The 23,637-nt window shown below is 65.0% G+C and overlaps 1 protein-coding gene across 5 annotated transcripts; it reads left to right on the forward strand.

Annotated features, from left to right (window-relative positions):
* The first annotated feature begins 470 nt into the window (after window positions 1-470).
* Window positions 471-15,127, forward strand: LOC123371536 (rho-related BTB domain-containing protein 2-like). 5 transcript variants are annotated; one of them, XR_006579825.1, is made up of 11 exons: window positions 506-599; window positions 1,584-1,785; window positions 2,010-2,113; window positions 5,697-5,882; window positions 6,322-7,286; window positions 8,458-8,576; window positions 9,474-9,624; window positions 10,890-10,973; window positions 11,537-11,642; window positions 13,746-14,025; window positions 14,059-15,127. XR_006579825.1 is itself a non-coding variant. In XM_045019266.1 (10 exons), the coding sequence occupies exons 2-10, from the start codon at window positions 1,594-1,596 to the stop codon at window positions 13,942-13,944; spliced, it is 2,106 nt and encodes a 701-aa protein (XP_044875201.1). In that variant the 5' UTR covers window positions 471-603; window positions 1,584-1,593; the 3' UTR covers window positions 13,945-15,127. The 5 variants fall into 5 exon arrangements, 3 of the variants coding, with proteins under 3 accessions (XP_044875201.1, XP_044875200.1, XP_044875202.1); XR_006579826.1 differs by having other exon boundaries at window positions 509-599; window positions 10,885-10,973; XM_045019266.1 differs by having other exon boundaries at window positions 471-603; window positions 13,746-15,127.
* The last annotated feature ends 8,510 nt before the right edge of the window (window positions 15,128-23,637 follow it).

A 23,637-nucleotide genomic window follows, 5' to 3' on the forward strand; every position in this document is an offset into this window, starting at 1 on the left:
GCACTGGGCTGGGAGCAGGGGGGCTGGACCCTGGGGGGGCACTGGGCTGGGAGCAGGGGGGGCAGGCTCTGGGGGGCACTGGGGTGCGATCAGCATGGGGGAGGTGGTGCTGGATGTGCAGGCAGGTGCTGGGGGGTGGATGGGGGCAGCACTGGCAGGTCAGGATGGGGGTGGGGCAGCGCTGAGGGTGGCGGGAAGGAGAAGGACCGGGGGGTGGGGCCGGGCTGTTGCCCCTTTAAGAGGCGGTCCGGCGCCCCGGGGGGCGGGGCGAGGCGAGGCTCTGCGTGTCACGTGGGCGGCGGGCGGCTCCCGCGGGTCTCCTTTGTTCGCGGCCGGGCGGGGCCCGGGCCTGGGGGCGGGGCCCGGGCCTGGGGGCGGGGCCCGGGCCTGGGGGCGGGGCCCGGGAGCGGACTCTGGCCCGGGGCGGGGCGGGGCCTGGCCGCTGATTGGCGGCGCGCGGGGGGATAACGGGCCGCGCGAGGGGGGGCGGGGAGCGGCCCGGCCGGGGCGCGATGGGCCGGAGGCGGCGGTGGCCGCCGCGCTGGACACGGGCGCGCCCCGAGGCCGAGCCGGCGCCCTGAGCGGCCCGGGACCCCCAGGCAGGTGAGCGGCGGGGCCCGTGTGCGGGGACCCGGGGGGCTGGCGGGAGCCCCGGGCCGCGCCCCCGGCCCAACCTGGAGCCTCCTCCCGTCCGGAGCCCGCCCCTCCCCCGGGCCCCGTCCCCTTCCCCGGAGCTCCGGGCATGGACCCCCGGAGCCCGCCCCTCCCCCGGGCCGCGCCCCCCCCCGGAGCTCCGGGCATGGACCCCCCCCCGGAGCCCGCCCCTCCCCCGAGCCCCCTCCCCCCCCGGAGCTCCGGGCATGGACCCCCGGAGCCCGCCCGTCCCCTTCCCTGGAGCTCCGGGCATGGACCCCCGGAGCCCGCCCCCCCCCCGGGCCGCGCCCCCCCCCGAGCCCCGTCTCCTTCCCCCGGAGCTCCGGGCATGGACCCCCGGGGCCCGCCCGAACCTGGAGCCTCCTCCCGTCCCCCTCCTCCGGAGCCCGCCCCTCCCCCCGGTCCGGGAGTTCCAGGCATGGACCCCCCCGGAGCCCTCTCCTCGGGCTGCGCCCCCTGGCCGGAGCCCACCCCCTCCCATCTGACCCCCCCACCCCGGAGGCTAGTTCCCGTCCCCTGCCCCTGGGCCGGGAGCTCCGGGCATGGACCCCCCCCAGAGCCTGCCCCCTTTCCCTGTGCCGCACCCCCGGCTGGTCCGGGAGCTCCGGCGGGCTCCTTGCCCGCTGCTTTGGGGGACCAGCGAGCAATTGTGACAAATCGGAGCACTTTTTTTCTGGGGTGGGGTATGGCTCCCCTTCTCGGACAAAGCCCCTAACACCAGGGTGTTGGGTGGTGCCCCTGAGCGCCTGGGTCCCAGCGGGCTCCCCGGGGAGCTCTGGGGCTGCCAGCTGCTAAGTCTATTGGTGGCAGCCCCCGGCTGGGGCGCTGGCCTGGGAGCAGGGTCTTGGCTGGGGGCTTGTGTGTCTCCCCGGCGGGGGCCGTGCCCCACGCCCTGTGCAATGACTCCCTTGCCCGCTGTTCCCGCCCAGCTGTGCCCTGATGGATATTGATCTGGACTATGAGAGACCCAATGTCGAGACCATTAAGTGTGTGGTTGTCGGGGATAACGCCGTGGGCAAGACACGCCTCATCTGTGCCAGGGCCTGCAATGCCACCCTCACCCAGTACCAGCTGCTGGCCACCCATGTGCCAACCGTCTGGGCCATCGACCAGTACCGCGTGTGCCAGGAGGTGAGAGCAGAGCAGGGATGGGCCCGTGCCATGGGTGAGACACCCCCGTCCCCGTCCCCGAAGGCCCCTGGGCGGTACCAAGGGTAGCACAGGGCCCCCCTGAGGTGTGAGAGCCGGGGGGGAGCTGAGGTGCCGTGTGGGGCTCCGGGGGCTGTGGTAGAGCGGGAAGCTGGCTGGGGGAGGGGGACCCACCTGAGCTGTCCCGCTGTGCTTTCCCTGGGCAGGTGCTGGAGCGCTCCCGGGACGTGGTGGACGAAGTCAGCGTGTCTCTGCGGCTCTGGGACACCTTTGGGGACCACCACAAGGACAGGCGCTTTGCCTACGGCAGGTGAGAGCCTGGCGGCTTTGGGGGTCCCTGCTCCTGGCTGTCCCCCCTCGGCCTGGCTCCCGGGGGCACTGTGTGTGGTGCTGCGGAGTCCCCACCGGCCTCCAGCCCAGGGCCATGCTGCCTGCACCCCACGCTGGCCTCACCCCCATTCTGCTCAGCCTCCCATATCTCCCCTGGGCCTGGAAGGTGGAGGGGCCCTGAGCTTCCACCCCTCTGCTCCCTGGTGGGGAGAGCGTTGCTGGAAGGGGGCATGACTCCCCCATTGCTACAGGTTCAGGGCCTGAGGCTCCCATGCCCCAGCTGCTGCGGGGGGGCAGTGACCTGCTGCTTGACTCTGCCTGGAGCTGGGCACGTGATTCCCCTCCCCCTTCTTTCTGGGGGGGCTCCCCTCAAAGGCTGCTCAGACATCTGAAACCCTCGGGGAGGGGACTGGCCCCCCAGCGGGGGGTGGGGAGTGTCTGGTTTCAGCCCCCCAGGGAGGTGGCAGTCTCAGGTAACAGCAGCAGGGAGGGGGAGGCTGGGCAAGGGGGTCTCCTGGGGACATTGGCTGGAAAAGCCCCTTGGCCCCTTTGGGGAACACACCTGGCCCCACGTGCATGAGCCCAATGCGTGCGGTGGGGGGCTGCCAGCTCACCGGCCGTGCTGATCCTCGCCTCCCTCGTGCCTAGGGGTCTGAGTGGGGGCCGTTCTGCCGGGTGCTGTGCGACACAACGGGCAGGCCCTGCCCCAGGGGGCCAGCAGTCCCCTTGCGGGCGGGGGGGAGGGAGGTCTTGTGTTCGGCCCCAAGTGGCTGGGCCCTTGAGCCTGAATCCCCAGGCCGAGCTGAGGAGCCTGGCACAGCCCACGCCCACCTATTCCCGCCCCAAGGGAGGCTGGCTACAGCTGTCCTGGCTAGTGTGAAGTGCACAGGGGATGAGGCGATTCCCTGGCCGGTTCTGCTGCCCTGCCAGGCACCGACGGGCCACCCGGCCCCTCTCTGGGGACGATTCCTGGCTCGCTCTAGCCTGGCTCCACACCCTCCTGGGCTGAGCCAGACAGGCCTGGTCCCGTCCCTTCCCTCCCCCCAGGTCCCCCTGCGTTCCTACGGCTGCTTGGAGCGCTCTCCCCTCTGGGGGCAAGGGGCCGGGGCTGGGCCCAGGGCCCCCCGGGGGGGCGGGGCAAGTGGGACAATTTGCCCCGGGCCTCGCAGGGGCCCCCACAAGAGTTTTTCGGGGCCCCTGGAGCGGGGTCCTTCACTCGCTCCGGGGACCCTGGAAAACTCTCACGGGGCCGGGGCCCCTGGAGCTGCTTCTGCTCCCGGTCTTTGGCGGCGGGGGGTCCTTCTGCTCCGTGGTGGAAGGACCCCCCGCTGCTGAATTACCACTGAAGCGGGGGGCCCCCCGCTGCCGAAGACCCAAGGCCCCCTGAATCCTCTGGGCAGCCCTGGCTGGGCCCAGGCCCCACCACGGCGCAGGCCCTGTCTCAGGAGAGGCTGCGCTCACTGCAGGGGTTTCCTGTGTGCGCTTCACCCTGCGGAGGCTCGGCACGGGCCTGGCCAGGCTGGGTCACAACTCTGCAGCCAGCTCGCTGGCTCGGCCCCTCGCTGTGTCATGGGGCAGGGGTGGGGTCTGCCCCCTCCTGCTGGGCACCGCTCCTGCCTTGGCCGGGTTCCTGTGGCGGCGGGCAGGCGGGAGCCTCTCGGTCTGCGATGTGGGCCTCCGTCCAAGTGTGCGTCCCGGTCACGTCTCAGGGAGGCACCGCTAAAACAAACAGGGCCCAGGAGTGGCTCAGGCTGCTCCCTGCCTCCTGACAAGGGCCCTGGGACAGCAGGGCTCCCACGGGCGTCCTGCGTTGCATTCCAGGTGTGCCCCCTGCCCACAGCCAGGGCACCCCCAGCCGAACCCCAGCGACACTTGGGAGACAGGGCTGCTGCTGTCTGGGGAGCATGGCAAGGATCCCGTATGTGGTGTCTGCTCGTGGGCATGAAAGGTGGTCCCGCAGGAACAGACCCCTCCCATTCCAGTCCAAGCACTTCACAGGAAGTGTTGCCTGGCACTGAAGTGCAGCCACCTCTGGCATGGAGCGTGGCAGCTCTTAGACAGCTGCCCAGGAAGGAGACTCTCCCAGCTAGCTGAAGCCGCAGGGGCAGTTCAGGGGAGTAAATGGCTAAACTGAAAAGAGGCACTAGCAGTGAGCAGAGGGGCTGGGACCCTGGACTCCTGGGTTCTTGTCTGAGTTTTGACTCGCTGTGATCCTGGGCGAGCTGGTGTCAGCTCTTCCCTATGCCTTGGGGGAGCGCAACCCCCAGAGACGTGAACGCAGAGTCCTGGGCACCTTACGACCTGCACGAGACGGCACCTCCAGCCGCACAGTGCCCCTTGCACTTGAGAGGGGTGAGCTCCCCATGAGCCCCCACCTGCCACAGCTGGGTTTTCCTCCCTCCCATGTGCTGGCCTGGCCTGGCTCCGCTTAGCCTCTCACATGGGCTGGCGGGGGGCAGTCTAGGGATGGCCCCAGGCCCCATCCCCTTGCTCGGAAGGCAGCTGTAGGGGTGCCTGTGTTGTGGGACTGCTCCCCATGTGCCGTCACCCTTCCTGCCCTGTGGCACTCTGCTCCTGGAGTGTCTGCTAGCAGCGCCTGGCCCCGGTGCTGAACATCTCTCCCCATGCACAGCCTGGGGCGGGCAGCATGTGCCAGGGGCCTCGGGCTCTGGGCTGGTTCGGGGCCAGAGCACCCCCTTGGGGAGAGGCCCAGTCACATGCTGAACTGGTGGCTGCTGGAGCCCAGCCAGAGGCAGCTGCCTGCCCCAGTGCTAATGATGGGGAATCCCCTGCCCTGCCCAGGGGCTGGCAGTGTGAGCTGCGTCGCTGGGGCTGCTCTTGTCCCAGCCGGGTTCAGGCTCCGTGGCCCGTGAGGGCTTTGCCCCGGCTCGGCCAGCGTCCGCTCTCCTGGCTCGCACAGGATCCTCCCCCGTTCCCAGCGGCTGTCCCCCTGGCTTGGGGAGGGCTGGGCTCCGGTTTGGGGTTTGCATGGGCTCTGCTGGCTTTCACATGTGCTGTTAGTGAGGGGGCGCCCCGCCCTCCTGAAATAGCTGCCGCCTGAGTGCCCCACGCTGGGCTGCTGCAGTAACCTTTGTGCCTAGAGATTCGGGAGCCAGATCCCCCCATCCCATGGCTTCTTGGCAGACATGACTGTGGTTTCCTAGCCGCCAGGAGACTGGGGGCCTCCTGAAGTGCTCCTGCCATAGCACTGCGGGCTCCAGAAGTCTGATGGGGCAGGATTGGGCCCTTCAGTCTGTTCCCCCAAGGATCTGCCCCCTCCTTGGCTGGGTGCCTCCCTGGGGGCTGGTGGGCATGGGGGGGGCCCTGAGCTCTAGGGCTCTGTTAGCGCCTGGGCAGCTCTGCTGGGGGAGCCTGGCTGCTAGATCCCTTGGGTGCAGTGCAGAGGGTGATGTAGGGCCCGTGTAGGCAAGAGGCTGGGGGGGTGGGGGGTGGCGTCAGTCTGGGCTGGGGGCTTGCTGTGCTGCTGTGTGCCCGAAGGCAGCAGCCTCCTTGGGTGGGACTAGCCGGTCTGGTGCTCCCCCGTCTCCCCCTCCTGCCTGCAGGTCGGATGTGGTGGTTCTCTGCTTCTCCCTGGCGAACCCCAACTCCCTGCGCCATGTGAAGACCATGTGGTACCCGGAGATCAAACACTTCTGCCCACGGACACCCATCGTGCTGGTAGGGTGCCAGCTGGACCTACGCTATGCCGACCTGGAGGCAGTCAACCGTGCCCGGCGCCCGCTGGCCAAGTAAGGGTGCCCCCCCCGCCTGGGGCCCCAAGGATGTAAGGGTGCCCCCCCACCCGGGGCCCCAAGAACTGAATACCAGGTACAGGCAGCTCCAGGGGTGAGGCTGCTTGCAGCCCCGCTGCACCTCTGAGTGCCAGCTGCCTGCCCCTTGTGCTCAGCCCTGGGGCTGGTACAGACACCGCATGGGGCTGTGGGGAGGGAGGAGGGCACTGCCACCTGTCGGCTCTGAGTGGGAGCAGGGGGTCCGAGACCCAGGCCTTGCCCAGCAGATCGTTGGCATCCCCTGTCTCGCTCGGGGCTCTTGCGGGCAGAACGTGCTGGCTCCTTGGTGTGTGCCCAGCCTAGGTGGGCAGAGTGGCTCCCTCCAGCCCTGGCACCGGGCTGTCTGTCCCCTAGCCGGGAGCTCCCTGCTGACCTGCCGGCTCCTCTCCCTTGCCAGGCCCATCAGACCCACGGACATCCTGCCGCCCGAGCGGGGCCACGAGGTGGCCAAGGACCTGGGGGTGCCGTACTACGAGACCAGCGTGGTGGCGCAGTTTGGCGTCAAGGATGTCTTTGACAACGCCATCCGCGCCGCCCTCATCTCCCGCCGCCACCTGCAGTTCTGGAAGTCCCACCTGAAGAAGATGCAGAGGCCCTTGCTGCAGGCACCCTTCCTGCCCCCCAAGCCGCCCCCGCCTGTCATCCACATCCCGGACCCCCCCACCAGCGGTGGCCAGGGCCCTGCCGCCCTCTTCTGCACCCCCCTCTGTGCTGATGTGGTCTTCCAGCTGCAGGGGGGGCACAGTGTCTTCGCCCATCGTGTCTACCTGGCCACGTCCTGCTCCAAGTTCTACGACCTCTTCACCCTGGCGGGGTCGGCGAGCCAGGCCCAGGAGCCCTGTGGTGTGGAGCGACGGGCGGCCAAGGAGCCGGCTGCCAGGACTAAGAGCCTGGAGATGGAGAAGGGCCTCCTGGGCGATGGGGCCCAGGCCCCACTCAGGACTTCGCAGAGTGACGATCCCCTGCGGTTGGTGCCGGGCGAGGGCCAGCAGCTCCCAGGGGCCGGGGGCCAGGAGCTGTCGGGCTGGGGCCGGGGCTTTGTCAGCATGCAGCTGGAGTTGGTTCAGGACCCCGTGACCCAGCGGGAGAGGCAGATGACGGTGGTGTACATGGACTGCCTGGTCCAGCCGGGGCCCTTCCGCGCGGTGCTGGAGTATCTGTACACGGGCCACCTGGACCAGGGCCGCGCAGACCTCATGCAGGTGGCCACCATCGCCGAGCTGCTGGAGGTCTTCGACCTGCGCATGATGGTGGCCAACGTGCTGAACAAGGAGAGTTTCATGAATCAAGAGATCACCAAAGCCTTCCATGTGCGCCGTGCCAACCGCATCAAGGAGTGCCTGGGCAAGGGCGTCTTTGCGGGTATGGGCGGGGCCTGGGGCCTCTTCTAGCCTCCAGGTGCTGTGGAAAGGGGGGCTGGGGATCAATAGGGGGCGCTCTCCCCAGTGGTGCAGCGAGCAGGGCGGGGGGGTCGGGAGGGGGCGCTCTCCCCGGTGGCGCAGGGAGCAGGGCGGGGGGGTCAGGAGGGGGCGCTCTCCCCAGTGGTGCAGGGAGCAGGGCGGGGGGGTCAGGAGGGGGCGCTCTCCAAGGTGGCGCAGGGAGCAGGGCGGGGGGGTCAGGAGGGGGCGCTCTCCCCGGTGGCGCAGGGAGCAGGGCGGGGGGGTCAGGAGGGGGCGCTCTCCCCGGTGGTGCAGGGAGCAGGGCGGGGGGGTCGGGAGGGGGCGCTCTCCCCAGTGGTGCAGGGAGCAGGGCGGGGGGGTCGGGAGGGGGCGCTCTCCCCGGTGGCGCAGGGAGCAGGGCGGGGGGCTCGGGAGGGGGCGCTCTCCCCGGTGGTGCAGGGAGCAGGGCGGGGGGGTCGGGAGGGGGCGCTCTCCCCGGTGGCGCAGGGAGCAGGGCGGGGGGGGACAGGAGGGGCCGCTCTCCCCGGTGGTGCAGGGAGCAGGGCGGGGGGGGCAGGAGGGGGCGCTCTCCCCGGTGGCGCAGGGAGCAGGGCGGGGGGCTCGGGAGGGGGCGCTCTCCCCGGTGGCGCAGGGAGCAGGGCGGGGGGCTCGGGAGGGGGCGCTCTCCCCGGGGGCGCAGGGAGCAGGGCGGGGGGGTCAGGAGGGGGCGCTCTCCCCAGTGGTGCAGGGAGCAGGGCGGGGGGGTCAGGAGGGGGCGCTCTCCCCAGTGGTGCAGGGAGCAGGGCGGGGGGGTCAGGAGGGGGCGCTGGCCCCTGAGCAGTGCTCCTGGATGCAGTTTAAAATTGGGCCCTTCCCCTGCATGTGCATGTCCGTGTCCTGGGGTACCCTGCCCAGTCCTCTGGCGGGGGGGCCTGATCAGTCCCCAGCTGGGTGATTCTGGTCTGCTGCCCCCTGCAGTTTCTGGTGGGTGTGGCATTCCCCTTCCCGTGCCAGGCTGCCTGGTTGCGTGGCGCTGCTCGGCACTGGCGTGTCGTCCCCAGAGTGGCTGTAGTCACGTGGCACCCTCTGCCCAGCACGGAGGGGCAGGGCTGGGGCCAGGCCATACTGACTCCCTGCCCGCTCTGCCCTCCTAGACGTTGTGTTCCTGGTGGATGATGGGTCGGTGCCGGCCCACAAGCCGCTGCTCATCGCGGGCTGTGACTGGATGGTGGCCATGTTCTGTGGCAACTTCCGGGAGAGCTACGCCCCGGAGGTAAGGGGGGCGGGGGGCTGCGCTGGGTGGGCTTGGGGAATGTGGAGGGGAGGGTAAGGGGAGATGAGGGATCATGGGAGCAAAGGGCAGGGCTGGGGGAGGGGGCTCCCCAGGATCCAAGGGGGAGCAGGGTGGGGGGAGGTTGTTCCTCCCCTGGCACGTGAGGGGCAAGGAAGGGAGCTGGGCAGAGCTCTGGAGAGGGCTGCTCCCAACTCAGCCTGGTGGTGAAGCTGCTGCTGCCTGCTCCCTCCTCCGACCTGGCCCAGGGTGCCCCCCCCATGCCTCCTGGGGGCCAGAGCCCTTGGGCAGCTGTCCCTCAGCGTGAATAGCAGCTGGAGGGTGGGGGCATGTGATCTGAAGGTTCCCTTCGCCTGCCAACGGAGCAGAGCGGCTGCAGCGTGTCGTCGGAGATAAATTGGGAATCTCAAAAATAAAAAGGTCACGGGGAGGGAGGCGGGAGAGACGGGGGATCATGTGGCAGGGTGCGGGTGCCAGGGCTGGGGCCGGGGCCAGACCCCTGCACACGGCCACCACCTCCTCTCGCTGCTCCCTCCTGATCCAGCCTGCTCCTAGCCCCACTCAGGAGAGGCCCAGGGCACGCTTGGGGGTGATCCCTGGGCTCTGCCCCATCCCCCGGCCTGGCCCAGGCTTGGCCGCCCCACGAGCTGCCATTTCCTGGTAGATTATTCGCTGGCTCCGCTGGTTTTACCATTGGGTTTGGGGGATTACAACCGACTTGTTCCCAGCAGAAAGGCCTGTGAATGGGGGAATAGCCGCGAGCATCAGCAGAGCTGCGGGGGTGGGCTGGCCTGGCTGGGGGAGTGCAGGGGGACGCCTGTTCCTGAAGGGGGGAGGTTGTTGGGGGTGAGTTCCTTAGGTTCCCCTTGTCACCCCCAGGTCTCCCTGCCTGGCACCAAGTGCGCCTGCCTGCGCGCTGTCCTGGAGTTCCTCTACACCGGGCATTTCACCCCCACTCCCGACCTGGACGCCATGGAACTCCTGGTCTTAACCAACCGCCTGTGTCTGCCCCGGCTGCAGGCGCTCACAGGTGAGGCTCGGCTCGGCGCGGTGCCCGGCTGCTGGGCTGCAGGCACTCACAGGTGCGGTGCCCGGCTGCTGGGCTGCAGGCACTCACAGGCGCGGCGCGGTGCCCGGCTGCTGGGCTGCAGGCGCTCACAGGCTCGGTGCGGCGCGGTGCCCGGCTGCTGGGCTGCAGGCACTCACAGGCTCGGCGCGGTGCCCGGCTGCTGGGCTGCAGGCGCTCGCAGGCTCGGCGCGGCGCCCGGCTGCTGGGCTGCAGGCGCTCGCAGGCTCGGCGCGGCGCCCGGCTGCTGGGCTGCAGGCGCTCGCAGGCTCGGCGCGGCGCGGGGCCCGGCTGGTGGGCTGCTGGGGCGCGCAGGCTCGGAGCGGCGCGGCTCCCGGCTGCTGGGCTGCCGGCGCTCGCAGGCTCGGAGCGGCGCGGCGCCCGGCTGCTGGGCTGCAGGCGCTCGCAGGCTCGGAGCGGCGCGGCGCCCGGCTGCTGGGCTGCAGGCGCTCGCAGGCTCGGAGCGGCGCGGCGCCCGGCTGCTGGGCTGCAGGCGCTCGCAGGCTCGGCGCGGCGCGGCGCCCGGCTGCTGGGCTGCAGGCGCTCGCAGGCTCGGCGCGGCGCGGCGCCCGGCTGCTGGGCTGCAGGCGCTCGCAGGCTCGGCGCGGCGCTGGGCTGCTGGCGCTCGCAGGCTCGGCGCGGCGCTGGGCTGCAGGCGCTCGCAGGCTCGGCGCGGCGCTGGGCTGCAGGCGCTCGCAGGCTCGGCGCGGCGCCCGGCTGCTGGGCTGCAGGCGCTCGCAGGCTCGGCGCGGTGCCCGGCTGCAGGCGCTCGCAGGCCTCCTCTGAGGTAACGAGGCGGGTGAGCGCGGCAGGTCGATGTGTCTCTGGAGCGTCACTGACACGCAGCTGTTTTGTAAGGGCCCCGGGAGCAGCGCTCGCCCCTTCATGCAGCCAGAGCCTGGGTTCTGGCCACCAGGCCCAGCCCGAGCCGTGGGGCAGCTGCTTCCGGCTGCCCCGCACAGCGAGGCCATTGGTCCCACTACAAACAGGACAGTTCTTGTGAGAGGCTCATCCCTGCTGGCGCCGAGACAGAACCGCACGTGGCTTTGTCTGGCATTGGACAGGGGATGAAGAACACCCTGCCCCACCTGTGCAGGTGGGGTCAGCTGGTATTGTGGGAGTGCACGAGGGGCCCCCCGCCCCATGGGTGCAGGGCTCAGCCTGGGACCCTGCCGCCCCAGCCCTGAACTGGGAGCCTCAACGCCCCCGTCTCTGCCCTCCCAGAGCAGTATGCTGTGGACGAGCTGCTCCGAGCCTACGTGCAGCAGGTGGAGATCGACGAGCAGGTGATCATCTACCTGGAGATGACTCAGGTACGGGGAGGGTGGGGTGGGGCGGGGCTCAGGGTGTCTGAGCTGTGGCTTCTCTCCTGCTCAGATTAGGGTGGTGCCAGTGAAAACGTCAGCGGCTGTTCGGGGTCAGAGCGATGGTCCAGCTGGCCAGTAGCCCGTCTCCAATGGTGCCAGATGCTTCTGCTGGCTGGTGGTTTTGGGGCATCTGGAGCATGGGGCTGCCTCTCTGTGCTCTGAGGGGGGGGCTGGTGGAGCCTACAGCTCCCAGCATGCCGTGTTCCATCCAGGTCTGCTGTGACTGCTGCCCAGTGCCCTCCGTCCGCAGCCAGGCTCCCACTGCCTGGCTGCACTGCATGCTGGGATGTCGAGCCCCATGGCCTCTTCCCTGGGGCCCCCGGCGTGTTACCAGCCTGCCCCTTGGCTTGGGGCCCAGAGCTGCAGCCGGGAGGCTGCTGCAGGATGCCGCGGAGGCCTGGCTGCACAGATCCTTTGGGGGTCACTGGGGACCAAGCCCAGAGCCTGCAGGATGTTGGGGGGGGCCTGGGGCCCCCCTGCCCTGCTGTCAGCCTGCTGCTCTCTTGCAGTTCCACAACGCCCAGCAGCTGGCAGCATGGTGCCTGCACTACATCTGCACCAACTACAACAGCGTCTGCCGCCGCTTCCCCAGGGAGATGAAGTACATGGCGCCAGGTACAGGCTGGGGGGCGGGTGACAGCCCGGGAGTCCCATGGGGAAGAGGCCAGGGGCTCGGGCTCCCTCTCGCTGCCTGCAGGGTGCAGGCTGGCATGGCAGGAGTGCCTGGTCCCTGCTCCTGAGCAGAGCCCCACCCCGGTTTCCCAGCCTGGCACTGTGCTCTGAGGGGAGAGGGTGGGGCCCTGCCCCCAGCCTGGCTGTTCCTCCTTCCCCGAGTGGCCTGCATGAAAGTCATGAGGGAACTGGGATTGTTTAGTCTGCAGAAGAGAAGAGTGAGGGGGGATTTGGTAGCTGCTTTCAACTACCTGAAGGGGGGTTCCAAAGGGGATGGAGCTTGGCTGTTCTCAGTGGTGGCAGATGACAGAACAAGGAGCAATGGTCTCAAGTTGCAGTGGGGGAGGTTTAGGTTGGATATTAGGAAACACTATTTCACTAGGAGGGTGGTGAAGCACTGGAATGGGTTCCCTAGGGAGGTGGTGGAATCTCCGTTCTTAAAGGTTTTTCAGGACCGGCTTGACAAAGCCCTGGCTGGGATGATTTAGTTGGGGTTGGTCCTGCTTTGAGCAGGGGGCTGGACTAGATACCTCCTGAGGTCCCTTCCCACCCTAATAATCTGTGGTGCCACTGTCAGGGAGTGTGGGGGAGACAAGGCCCTACACCCCCGGCTTCCTGCGATTCACCAGGACTCTCAGCCAGCCAGTAAAGCAGCAGGTTTATTTGGACGACAGGAACACAGTCCCAGACAGGTCTTGCAGGCACAGATAACAGGACCCCCTTTAGTTAGGTCCATCTGGGGCCCCCAGGGAGGCCACAGCCCCGTGAGGAAACCCAAGACCCGTCACATCCCTCTCGCTTTCCAGCCAGCTTCAAAACTGACACCCCCTCCAGCCCCTCCTCTCTGGGCTTTGTCTCTTTCCCGGCCAGGAGGCACCTGATCCCTTTGTCTCCAACACCTTCAGCTGGCACCTTTGCAGAGGAGGGGCCCAGGCCATCAGTTGCCAGGAGACAGAGTGCCAGGCGTTTATGTGCACTGGCCCCTTCCTCTGCAGCAATCCCCCCCCCTTACCCCACCACCTAGATACTTAAGAACTGCAGAGGGGACACTGAGGCACCAACCCAGTATTCAGAGCAAACATTAAGAACATTCCCAGTTCGCCACAGCCCCCCAGTGGCAGACGAGTGGCATCTCAGCTCGCCAATAGGAGCTGGAAGGAGCCAGCCTCTTCTGGGTTGGGAGGGAAAGGGAGCTAAAACTGCAGGGGAAAGAGAGACACCCTGCCCCCGCCCCAACTCCCAGAGGGCCCCTCCCTGGGCCCCTCCCTACCAGCCTGAGCCCCAGCTCCAAGCAGCCCCCCATTCTTCCTGGTTCTCGGGGAGATCCAGTCTTCAAGATCCTGCTCCCTGTGCCACGTTTTGCCCCCCCCCCAGTTCCCCATGCTCCCCAGCTCTTAGGGGCTCCTCCTCATTCTTGCTCATCCCAAAAGGAGGTGTCAGTGCAGGGGGTTGGGGATATTTCGGGAGCAAACCTTCCACCATCACCACCCACCCTAGCTGTCTCCAGTGCACGGGAGTGTTTGCATTTTAACCCCACCCCCACCCCCCTGCCAAACAACCCCCTTTCCCTGGCACTGGGGAGAGGCACTTGAATATTGCAGATGCTCCATGCTGGGGGGTGGGGAGATCTGCTCTCCTGGAGCCCCCGTCTCACTGCTCCCCACCTGCTCTGTCTGTATTTCTCCAGGTCCCTCCCCGTTCCTGGGGCTCTCCACTCACCCCGCTCCCGTCCTGTCCCTGCCCCCGGGCTGCTGACCCGGTGTGGGAAGCCCGGAGGCAGCGGGGACTGCGCCCAGCTCCCCTGGCGGGAGGCAGCGCTTGGCCCATGGCTGTGGGTTCGCTGGCTGGGGCTGCCGGTGGGGACTGATGCCTGCCACTGAAGCCTGGTGCAGTTGCTGGGGTGGGGGTGGGGGGGATGGGACCCCCCGGTACAGCCACGGGGTCCTGTGGGCGGTTGCTGTGGTGTTGGCTGCTCTGCAGTGAGAGGGGGGTCCCGGCCCCTTGCCCAGCCGGGTGGCTCGACGCTGACGCCCTCCCGCCCCACAGAGAACAAGGCGCACTTCGAGCGGCACCGCTGGCCGCCCATCTGGTACCTGAAGGAGGAGGATCTGTACCTGCGCTCGAAGAAGGAGCGGGACCTGGAGGAGCAGCTGCTGCGGAAGCAGCACACCCGCAGCAAGTGGTGCTTCTGGCGCCCCTCGCCCCACGTCTCCTGAGCCCTGCCGTGCTGCTTGTGCCTTGCTGAGGGCGGGAGGGGCTGCCAGGCGGGCCGGGCCAGGGTAGGGCTGGGTGCCTGTGCCCATCATTCCCACTTCCATGGGCACAGCAGCTGTTCCTGCTCCAGCACAGGGCTCCTGGCCAGCTGCTCCCATGGGGCGGGGTCCCGTTTACTGTCCCCCTGGCCCACCGAGCCCTGGCTCTGGAACGTTTACAGGCTCTCCTGGCCCCTGCTGCCCTTAGCTTCCATCTGTGCCTCTGCTGCAGCTTGGCAGTGCATTGGTCCCCGTTGCCTTGCCGGGGGGTGGCCGGGGGCCCCAAACCCAGCAGAGCTGTGGGGATACCTCTCGTCTAGCAGTGTGGGGGCTGGATTCGGGCTGTGAGCGTGACTCTGCTGTGCTCGGGCGGGGGTTGGGTCACAGCTGTCCCTCCCCTCCTCCCCTGACGGTGGGGATGCTGACAGGGTCTGAGCCCACGGGGCGCCTCAGAGCAGCACTCTGCTCCCCGCAGGGTTGGGCCTGTTCCAGGCTCCCCCTAGGCCGGAGGGCAGCAGAGCTGTGCAGGGGGTTGGATCAGGGAGCTGAGTGCAGGGGGGGGCTGGGGGAGAGGGTTTCTCCTTGTCCTTGGGACACTAACAGAGCAGTGAGGGGGTGGCTGTGCTGGGGGCAGATGTGGGGTGGAGCTGTGTGTGTGTGGGGGGGGGGTCTGAGCTCGGGGGGTGCATGTGGGAGCTGGGTTTGGGCAGGAGATTTCTGTGTTTTCGGTAGTTGTAGGAGCTGCTCCCTTTGTGCTTTGCCTGCTCTTGGGACGGGGGCAGCCTGGAGCCCCCAGCCGGCCCCTTTGCTCCTCTCTGTGCCTTTGACACTACAAGCCTCTTCCCCAGCTCGCCCTGCCTCGTGAGAGGGGCTGGGGCCCTGGGCAATGGCTCCCTCCCCGTTTTGATACACCTTGGTGCATTAAGGGAACTGCCCTGGGCTGGCAGGGCCGTGCGTGCCACGTGCACAATGGGGTTTACACTTTTCTAGGGAGCCCGGCTCCTGCCAGGCCTCGCGGAGCACCGTTCCCACGCTGAGCCGTCCCCTCACTCCGACCGAAGGGCTGTTTGTATCCGCGTTTCTAACCACTGTGAGCCGGCCTCGCGCTGCCCGGCCTTTTTACACCTCGCAGTATTGGACTGTTTTAACCTTTTAATAAAACCTTTTGTAATGTGTCCAGGGCTGCCTCTCTGGGGGCCGGGGAGAGCGCGGGCTGGGCTGCTTGGGGAAATCCCCTTGGCTTCGCTGTGCTGCCCCTGGGAGGGCCCAGGGTCGGGCGGGCGGCCCCGTGCAGCCAGGGCCAGGGGAGAGCGCGGCGTGTGCTGCTCGGGGAAATCCCCTCGGCTTCGCTGCACTGCCCCGGGGACGGCCTGTGAGCGGGCTGGTGGCCCCATGGAGCCAGGGCCAGGGGAGAGCGCGGGGTGTGCTGCTCCGGGGATGGCCTGTGAGCAGGCTGGTGGCCCCGTGGAGCCAGGGCCAGGGGAGAACTTGGTGCAGGGCTGCAGGTGGCTGAGAGCCCCTCCCTGGCGCGAGAGCTGAGGGCTGGGTGGGAGGGGCTCTGGGCAGGGGCTTGGCTCGGGGAAGGGGCAGGCTGGCTGTGCCCTCTAGGCCTCCTGCACTAATGCCCCCCAGCGGCTCTCCCGAGCACTCGAGACGGAGGTTGCTGCTAGCAGGGGAGACCTCTCAGAGGAACCCCCTGGAGTCGCTGAGCCAGGGGAGGGCATTGACCCCACTGCTGAAGTGAGCAGCTGGGGCAGGGCCGGCTCCAGGCACCAGCTAAAGAAGCAGCTGCTTGGGGTGGCCACCACCAAGGGGCGGCACTTGGGGCGGCACGTCGGGGTCTTCGACGGCGGGTCACTCGGTCCTGCTCAGAGCGAAGGACCTGCTGCCGAATTGCCGCCGAAGAGTGGAGGGGCGCGATCTGCCTCTGGGGGTGGCAGAAAACCTGGAGCCGGCCCGGCTGAAGGCTCTGGCCCCAGCCACGAGCCTGGGCCTCATTGTGCTGTTTGTTCTACCCTAGCTCTGGGCAGGGGCCGGGACCCTCCGGCTCAGGGCTGGTCTCTTCCCCGAACGGCCGAGTGCCGGAAGTGACCCCGACCCAAGTGCCAGCATAGCCAGCGCTGTACTGGCAAGAGCTCTCCTGCCCGCCCCCCCCTGGGTCTGTGCTGGGGTTTTACCCACCGCGGGGAGAGCTCTCCTGCCCGCCCCCCCCGGGTCTGTGCTGGGGCTTTACCCACCGAGGGGAGAGCTCTCCTGCCTCCCCCCCCGGTCTGTGCCGGGGTTTTACCCACCGAGGGGAGAGCTCTCCTGCCCCCCCGGGTCTGTGCCGGGGTTTTACCCACCGAGGGGAGAGCTCTCCTGCCCCCCCCCCTGGGTCTGTGCCGGGGTTTTACCCACCGCGGGGAGTGCTCTCCTGCCCCCCCCCCCCGGGTCTGTGCCGGGGTTTTACCCACCGAGGGGAGAGCTCTCCTGCCCCTCCCCCCGGGTCTGTGCCGGGGTTTTACCCACCGTGGGGACAGCTCTCCTGCCCCCCCCTCCCTGGTCTCACGGGGTGTGCTCTCCTGCCCCCCCCCCCCCCGGGTCTGTGCCGGGGTTTTACCCGCCAAGGGGAGAGCTCTCCTGCCCCCCCCCCCGGGGTCTGTGCCGGGGTTTTACCCGCCGAGGGGAGAGCTCTCCTGCCCCCCCCCCGGGTCTGTGCCGGGGTTTTACCCGCCGAGGGGAGAGCTCTCCTGCCCCCCCCCGGGTCTCGAGGGGAGAGCTCTCCTGCTGGCACAGTGGCCGCTAGCCGTGCTGCACTGACGTGGACGACAGACGGAGACGTACAAGGAAACATTCATAGAGTCTGTGGCCACAAGGGCCCCTCTTCTCAGCTAATCTAACTGTAGTGCAGGCCACAGACCTGCCTCCCCGTCACTCCCGGCGCAGCTCTCACAGCGGCCAGTCTTGCTGTGAGAGGTGCTGGAGAATGCACCAGGACCTGAGGTAAGTTGTTCTACTCGTTAATTACACTTGTTAAAGTTATGCCTGATTTCCAGTCCGAATTTGTCTTCAACTTCTAGCCAGGGGATTGTGTTTGACTTTCCTGTGCTAGATGGCCGGGCCTGTTCTCAGAGCTCTGTGCTGGTTAACGGTGCATTGTCCCTGCAGCTCCCGGGTCATGGCCGTACTGCAGCAGAGCCTCCCTGAAGCCCACCGCGCTTCCTTCCAGCTGCTGGGACGTGCTGTGCTCCTTTCTCTGAAGGGGGGTGGCCTACCCCAGCAGTGGCTGCAGTCCGGCTGAGGGGTGGCCGGCCCTGTGCGATGGACTGCAGTTCCTGCACGAGGCTGGGCCAGGGACCTGTTTCGGTGATGGCTGGGTGTGGGCAGTGGGGGGCCTGATCTGCAGCTGGGTAATTGGAGGTGCTCATACCGAAGCCTCCAGCGGTGCCTCCTCCATGCTGCCCTCCAGCTCCAATGCGGGGAGGCGGCTCAGCCTGGGGTGGGTGCTACAGGCTGCAGCTTCTGCATGGGCCTGAAACCAGCTGCCCTGAGCCTGCCCTGCCAGGGGTAGGGGGAGCAGGAGCCAGGGCCAAGCTGTGGCCTGAGTCTGGGCCTGATTCCCCATGCAGGGCGGGCTCTGCCGAATGCTCTCCGGGCTGGCCCCTTGCAAAGGGGATTTGAACCCTCTGCCTCCCTGCGCCCAGGCGGTGCTCACAGGCCCACAGCAGGAGCCTGCAGCCTGTTGCTCACCTTGTGCCAGGCTCCCACCCACTGGCACCTGTGGGGCGGTTGCAGGCCCATGCACGGGGCCAGGGGGCTGGGCAGCACGATGCTCCCTGGGACCCAGAGCAGAGCCAGCCAGGCCATGGGTCTGAGCAGCTGAGCGCTGGCAGCTTCCCCTGCAGGGCCAGAGCTGAGCAGCTGGTCAGCCCCTCGCTGCCAGGCCCGGCCCCTCGGGCCCCCAGGGGGCGGTGCCTGCACGGGGCAGTGAGTTGCAGCCAGGTGCTGATGGGGGCGGGGGGAGGGGGGGGAAGATGGGTGCTGCTGCTGGCTTGGGCCTGGCTCAGCGAGGGGGCACCGGGGGGCTTCAGCCCCTGGTCCCCAGACTCTCACTGCCGGGAGCTCAGGGCCTGTCCCCCAGCGGCGCTGCAGCCACGGGCCGCGGCTCAGGAGGGGCCCCCTGTTCACACGTAGCACGGAACCGGACTCGCACCTTGTCCGCCTGGGGCCAGGAGCTGGGAATGGGCAGAGCCAGCGATGCCCCCGCAGGCTGGATGGGGTCGGAGTGGACCGGGCATGGGGCAAAGTGGGCCGGGCCCCGTGGGGAGCAGCGATTGGCTCAAAGGCCTGTCAGTCACTGTGGTTAACCCCTTCGCTCCCCAGGAAGGGTGGGTACTGCTGCAGGACAGTGCGTGTGGGGGCTGCAGGGAAGGGCCATGGCACAGGATTGCAATAGGCCCCCCCACCCCCGCTGAGCAGAACAGCCCAATGCTCCTGCCTGCCCAGGCTGCTGGCTTCTGCCAGGGAACAGAGCTGGGCAATTATCCAGTGAGCCGGCCTCCCAGCCTCTGGCCGCCAGAGGGTTCATGACAGCCAGAGCAGGGGGGTTTGGCTAGATACATTCATGGAGGACGGGTCCATCAGTGGCTATTGGCCAGGATGGCAGGGACGGTGTTCCTAGCCTCTGTTTGCCAGAAGCTGGGAATGGGCGACGGGATGGATCACTGGATGATTCCCTGTTCTGCTCATTCCCTCTGGGGCACCTGGCACTGGCCACTGTCTCTCCCAGGCTGGCCATTATGATGATCAAGTCATTGTTCATGTCCATTCCAAGCAGGTGTGTGCATGCCCCGTGCACGGTCATTGGAAACTTTCCCCCTTGGCAGCTCCCATCGGGTCGGCCAGGGAGCCCCCTGGAGTGGTGCCCTCATGGCGCTCAATATATGGCTCTGCCGACCCGACTCAACACCCGCCCGCTTCAGTTCTTTCTTACCGTCCAAGGCAGCGTTGGAACTGCGTTTCGCTTGCTTGCCAGTGTTCCCTTGGCTATTACTTTGTTGTACTCAGTTTTGTTTTGTAGTTAGTTAATCTGTAGTTAAGACAGATTTGGTGAGTGGGTCCTTCTCCCCTCACGGCGCCTCAGGCTTCGGGACATGCCTCAAGCCCAAGGATTTAAATCTTGCGGTGTAGGCAAGAAGCCTCTGCCCAATAGCGACCCTCACGACTTGTGCCTGAGGTGTCTAGGGGAGGCACAGCAGTCCGAGCGCTGTAAGACTTGTAAGGCTTTCAAGGCCGGGACTAGGAAGGTACAAGCTGCTAGAGCCCCTTGGCACCGGAGATCCCCGGCACGGCAGCGCGGAGCGGCGCCCCTTGGCACCGGAGATCCCCGGCACGGCAGCGCGGAGCGGCGCCCCTTGGCACCGGAGATCCCCGGCACGGCAGCGCGGAGCGGCGCCCCTTGGCACCGGAGATCCCCGGCACGGCAGCACGGAGCGGCGCCCTGGCACAGCATCCCACAAGCACCGTAAGAAGGCGGACAGAAGGCCTCTCCTCAGAGAGCGAGACCATCCAGGGAGACTTTGCTGCCTCAGAGGAAGGACTCGACTTCCAAGCCGCAAAGCTCGGGCTGTGGACTCTGGCGCTCCAGTTGGCACCAGAGCCTGGCCCTCAGTGACTCTCTGGCGGGGCAGTGCCTGGTGGAGGAGTTGGAGCCCTCCCCCACCCCGGGCACTGTCGAGGCTGCAAAGGAGCTTCTGGAAAGTACCACACCTCAGCCCCTTGCTGTCAGAGAGAAGCCTCCGGCACCGCCCAGACAGGTGCCATCTAGAGGCAAGCCCGCAAGGACGATCCTCTTTGTAACCAGACCAGCACCCTTCCCGGCCCCATTCCCTGCCTACATCACTGCACCAGCCCCCGGCACCGGCCTCAGTACAAGATTGCCTGGTACAGGGAGCGTGATGATCCGTGTCCTCGGCACCGATCGCAGTCACCCTCTCTTGGCCAAGACCAAGACAGCACTGAAGCACAGGAGCCGTTCTCCGGCACCTAACCCGTAACCTGGGCCTACAGGCGGTCGGCGGAGGCAGTCATCAAGTCAGGGGACCTGGTGGTGGACATTCTCGCGCCGGAAGGCCCTTCCAGAGTGGCGTTACTGGTCATTAAAACTATTTACAATTCTAATGCCCTGTGGCAGACTCCAGCCTCCATTCCACCCACCGCCAGGGTGTGGAGAGAAATACTTTGTTCCCTCCAAGGGATATGAGTTCTTATTCTCCCACCCACACCCTTGCTCGCACTCACGTACCCCCACTTCAGGCATCTAGACCATTCATCCTGGACTATCTACTGCACCTGAAGCAGCAAGGCCTGGCCAGATCATCCATCAGGGTACAGCTCGTGGCCATCCCAGCATTCCACCCGGGAGAGCTGGGGCGGTCGCCAATCCTATGGTAGGCCATTTCCTTAAGGGCTTGGAATGGCTGCACCCTGTCTCGCCCACTGGGACCTCAGTCTGGTCCTAGCTTGGCTGAGGGGAGCCCCATTCAAGCCGCTCGCTACATGTTCCCTTCTGTATCTCTTGTGGAAGGTAGCCTGTCTGGTTGCCATCACATTGTCCAGGAGGGTGTCGGAGTTAAAAGCATTAACCTCCGACCCCCCCCCACAAGGACAAGGTACTGCTCAGGCTGCACCCAGCCTTCCTGTCCAAGGTGGTATCCCACTTCCACCTCAGCCAGGACGTTTTTTCTACGTTTTCTATCCCAAGCCACATGCTAACACAGGAGCAGAGGCTTCCCTCACTCAATGCGCAGAGCACGTTCGCGTTCTACATTGAGTGCACAAAGCCTTTCAGGAAGTCGAACCAGCTGTTTGTGGCGGTGGCAGACCGGATGAAGGGGCTTCCGGTCTCACAACACATCTCTTCCTGGATTACGGACTGCAGCCGTACCTGTTATGACCTCGCCGAGGTCACAACCCTGGCTAGAATGGCCCACTTGACACGAGCTCAAGCCTCGTCCACTGCTTTCCTGGTCCAGGGGTCCATCCAGGAGATCTGCAGAGCGGCGACCTGGTCCTTGGTGCATACCTTTACCACCCACTCTGCCATCACACAGCATGCTAGAGACGATGCAGCTCCCGCTAGAGCACTGCTCCAGTCAGAGTCCTTAACTCTGCCCCCACCCCCCAGTAGAACTTGGGAGTCACCTGATTGGAAGCGACGTGAACAATCCCTCAAAGAAGAAAAGACGGTTACTCACCTTCTCGTAACTGTTGTTCACGTCCATTCCAAACCCACCCTCCCTCCCCTCAATCGGAGTAGCCGGCAAGAAGGAACCGAAGGGGGGTCGGGTTGGCAGGGTCATATACTGAGCGCCATGAGGCTGTGACGATGCGGTTCTGGCAGGACCCAACTGAGGTGCCAATTCAGGACCAATTGTTTAAACAGGGCAGTTACAGCCATAGGCTGGGGGTTTTCCACCTCTAAGGCAAACCAAACCAGCCAGACAAAAAGGACTTTGGTCTCACCCCACCGGCTAACCACAAGTCACACAAGCAATTTCCTTAGACACTCCAGTCTCCCAGTATCCCCACCAGTGCCACTCATCCTGGGGATGAATGGTTATGAAAACCAACACCCCAATAAAAGAAAACGGTTCTCTTGATCCCAAAGAATCAAGCCCCAGACCCAGGTCAATATACACATCAGATCTTACCCACAAATCACACTGTTGCCAATCCTTTAGAATCTAAAATCTAAGGGTTTATTCATAAAGGGAAAAAGGTAGAGATGAGAGCTAGAATTGGTTAAATGGAATCAGTTACATCCAGTAATGGCAAAGTTCTTAGTTCAGGCTTGTAGCAGTGATGGAATAAACTGCAGGTTCAAATCAAGTCTCTGGAACATCCCCCGCTGGGATGGGTCATCAGTCCTTTGTTCAGAGCTTCAGTTTGTAGCAAAGTCCCTCCAGAGGTAAGAAGCAGGATTGAAGACCAGATGGAGATGAGGCATCAGCCTTTTATAGGCTTTTCCAGGTGTAAGAACCTCTCTGTTCTTACTGTGGAAAATTACAGCAAAATGGAGTCTGCAATCACATGGGCAAGTCCCTGCACTTTGCTGAGTTACAAGGCGCATCTGCCTTCTCTCAATGGGTCAATTGTGTAGCTGATGGTCCTTAATGGGCCATCAAGCAGGCTAGGCAGAGCTAACACCAACTTGTCTGGGGTGTCTCCCAGAAGCACAGCATAAGTTTGAAGTACAGACAGGATAGAGCCAATATTCATAACTTCAATTAAAAAATGACACACGCACACAGACAGCATAATCATAACCAGCAACCCATAACCTGGTCTTAGACACCTTACATGACCCCCTTTACCTAAGATTTGGTGCCACTGCAGGACCTTGGTTGTAACCATGTTCTATATGGTCCCAGTTTATATCAATAACGTCACACTCCCAACGCAGAATTGATGCAGGAAGGGATGACACAAACATCACTAACTGCATCCCAAGAGCCCCCTTTCCTTGGGTCTGTCTCACTACAGCTAGTGTTGGGCTAGAGGCCGTACCAGTGTATAACGGAAATGGTTTATCAAAGTCATGTTCAATAACATGATTGAATCTCTTTACAAACTCCAGGTAAAACTTGGTTTGAACAACAGTGGATTGGATCTGCTTTTGCCTAACAGAAGTCACTGGCTGATGGGGTGGGCTCTCTGTGCTAACAGCTATTAGCAAGTCTTTCTTTTCCCAGCCAGGCAGGTAATTTGCATTAACATACACACTAACTTTTAACTTCTTAGCTGCTACCCATTCCAAGGCTGGACTCTGTCTTACAGAGATACCACAGCAATCCAAAGATTCTGAGGGTGAGAGCTGGCTTGCTCTCCCCTGCATCCTCAAGCATTCACCCATAAAACTGTTCTGCTCTGAAACACCAGTAACTGAATCTGTCCTCAGACCCTGAAGCACCGACTGTTCACTCACAGAATCAGCATGGAGACATTCCTGTCCCAACACCATTGTCTTTCCAACAAGCTGGCCACACACAGCCACGTGGTTATAGGGCTGCTCAACTTCCTTAACAGCTTCTACTCCATCTGAGACCTTTTCAAAGCTGCCCACACTGGATCTCTCAACAGAAAATTTCTGGCTGTTAGGAACTGAAACTTCCTTGATTAAATCACTTTCACACCCTTCAGTTGCAGTAAACTGCTTGCACAAATTACCATGAGGATTCCCTTCCCTATGAGCTTTTCTAAGCAGCAATTCATCCCTCTCAGAAATTCTGCCCTTCCCCGCTTCACCTAGGGCTTGCTCTAAAGGAACACTTCCCTGAACAACAACAGACTTTCTGGGTCTCACTTACATTTAGAATCACCTCTGGCCCATCAGGCAGATTCCTATACAATCCCCTTTCAGGCAAATTTATAGGCTTTCTAGATAACAGGTCAGAAGCATTCTCCTTCCCTTGGCCATGAGCAAGTTCAGGAATCTTTTCCTTCTTGCTACAAATTGTCAAACTGTCAGTAGGCAACACAATTAAATCACCTTCATCCTCCCCTTGTGCCCTGGCTAGGGTATCACCCTGAGCAGACAGAGCTGCTACACCCTTTTCCAGCCACACATTAGCAACTGGCAAACTACAAGCACCAGAATTGTCTGGTCTCTGGGATTTTGCTAAGACACTAACTGGATGCGACCTAGT

Source organism: Mauremys mutica, chromosome 5 (assembly GCF_020497125.1).
Source record: "Mauremys mutica isolate MM-2020 ecotype Southern chromosome 5, ASM2049712v1, whole genome shotgun sequence".
NCBI classification, from domain to species: domain Eukaryota; kingdom Metazoa; phylum Chordata; order Testudines; family Geoemydidae; genus Mauremys; species Mauremys mutica.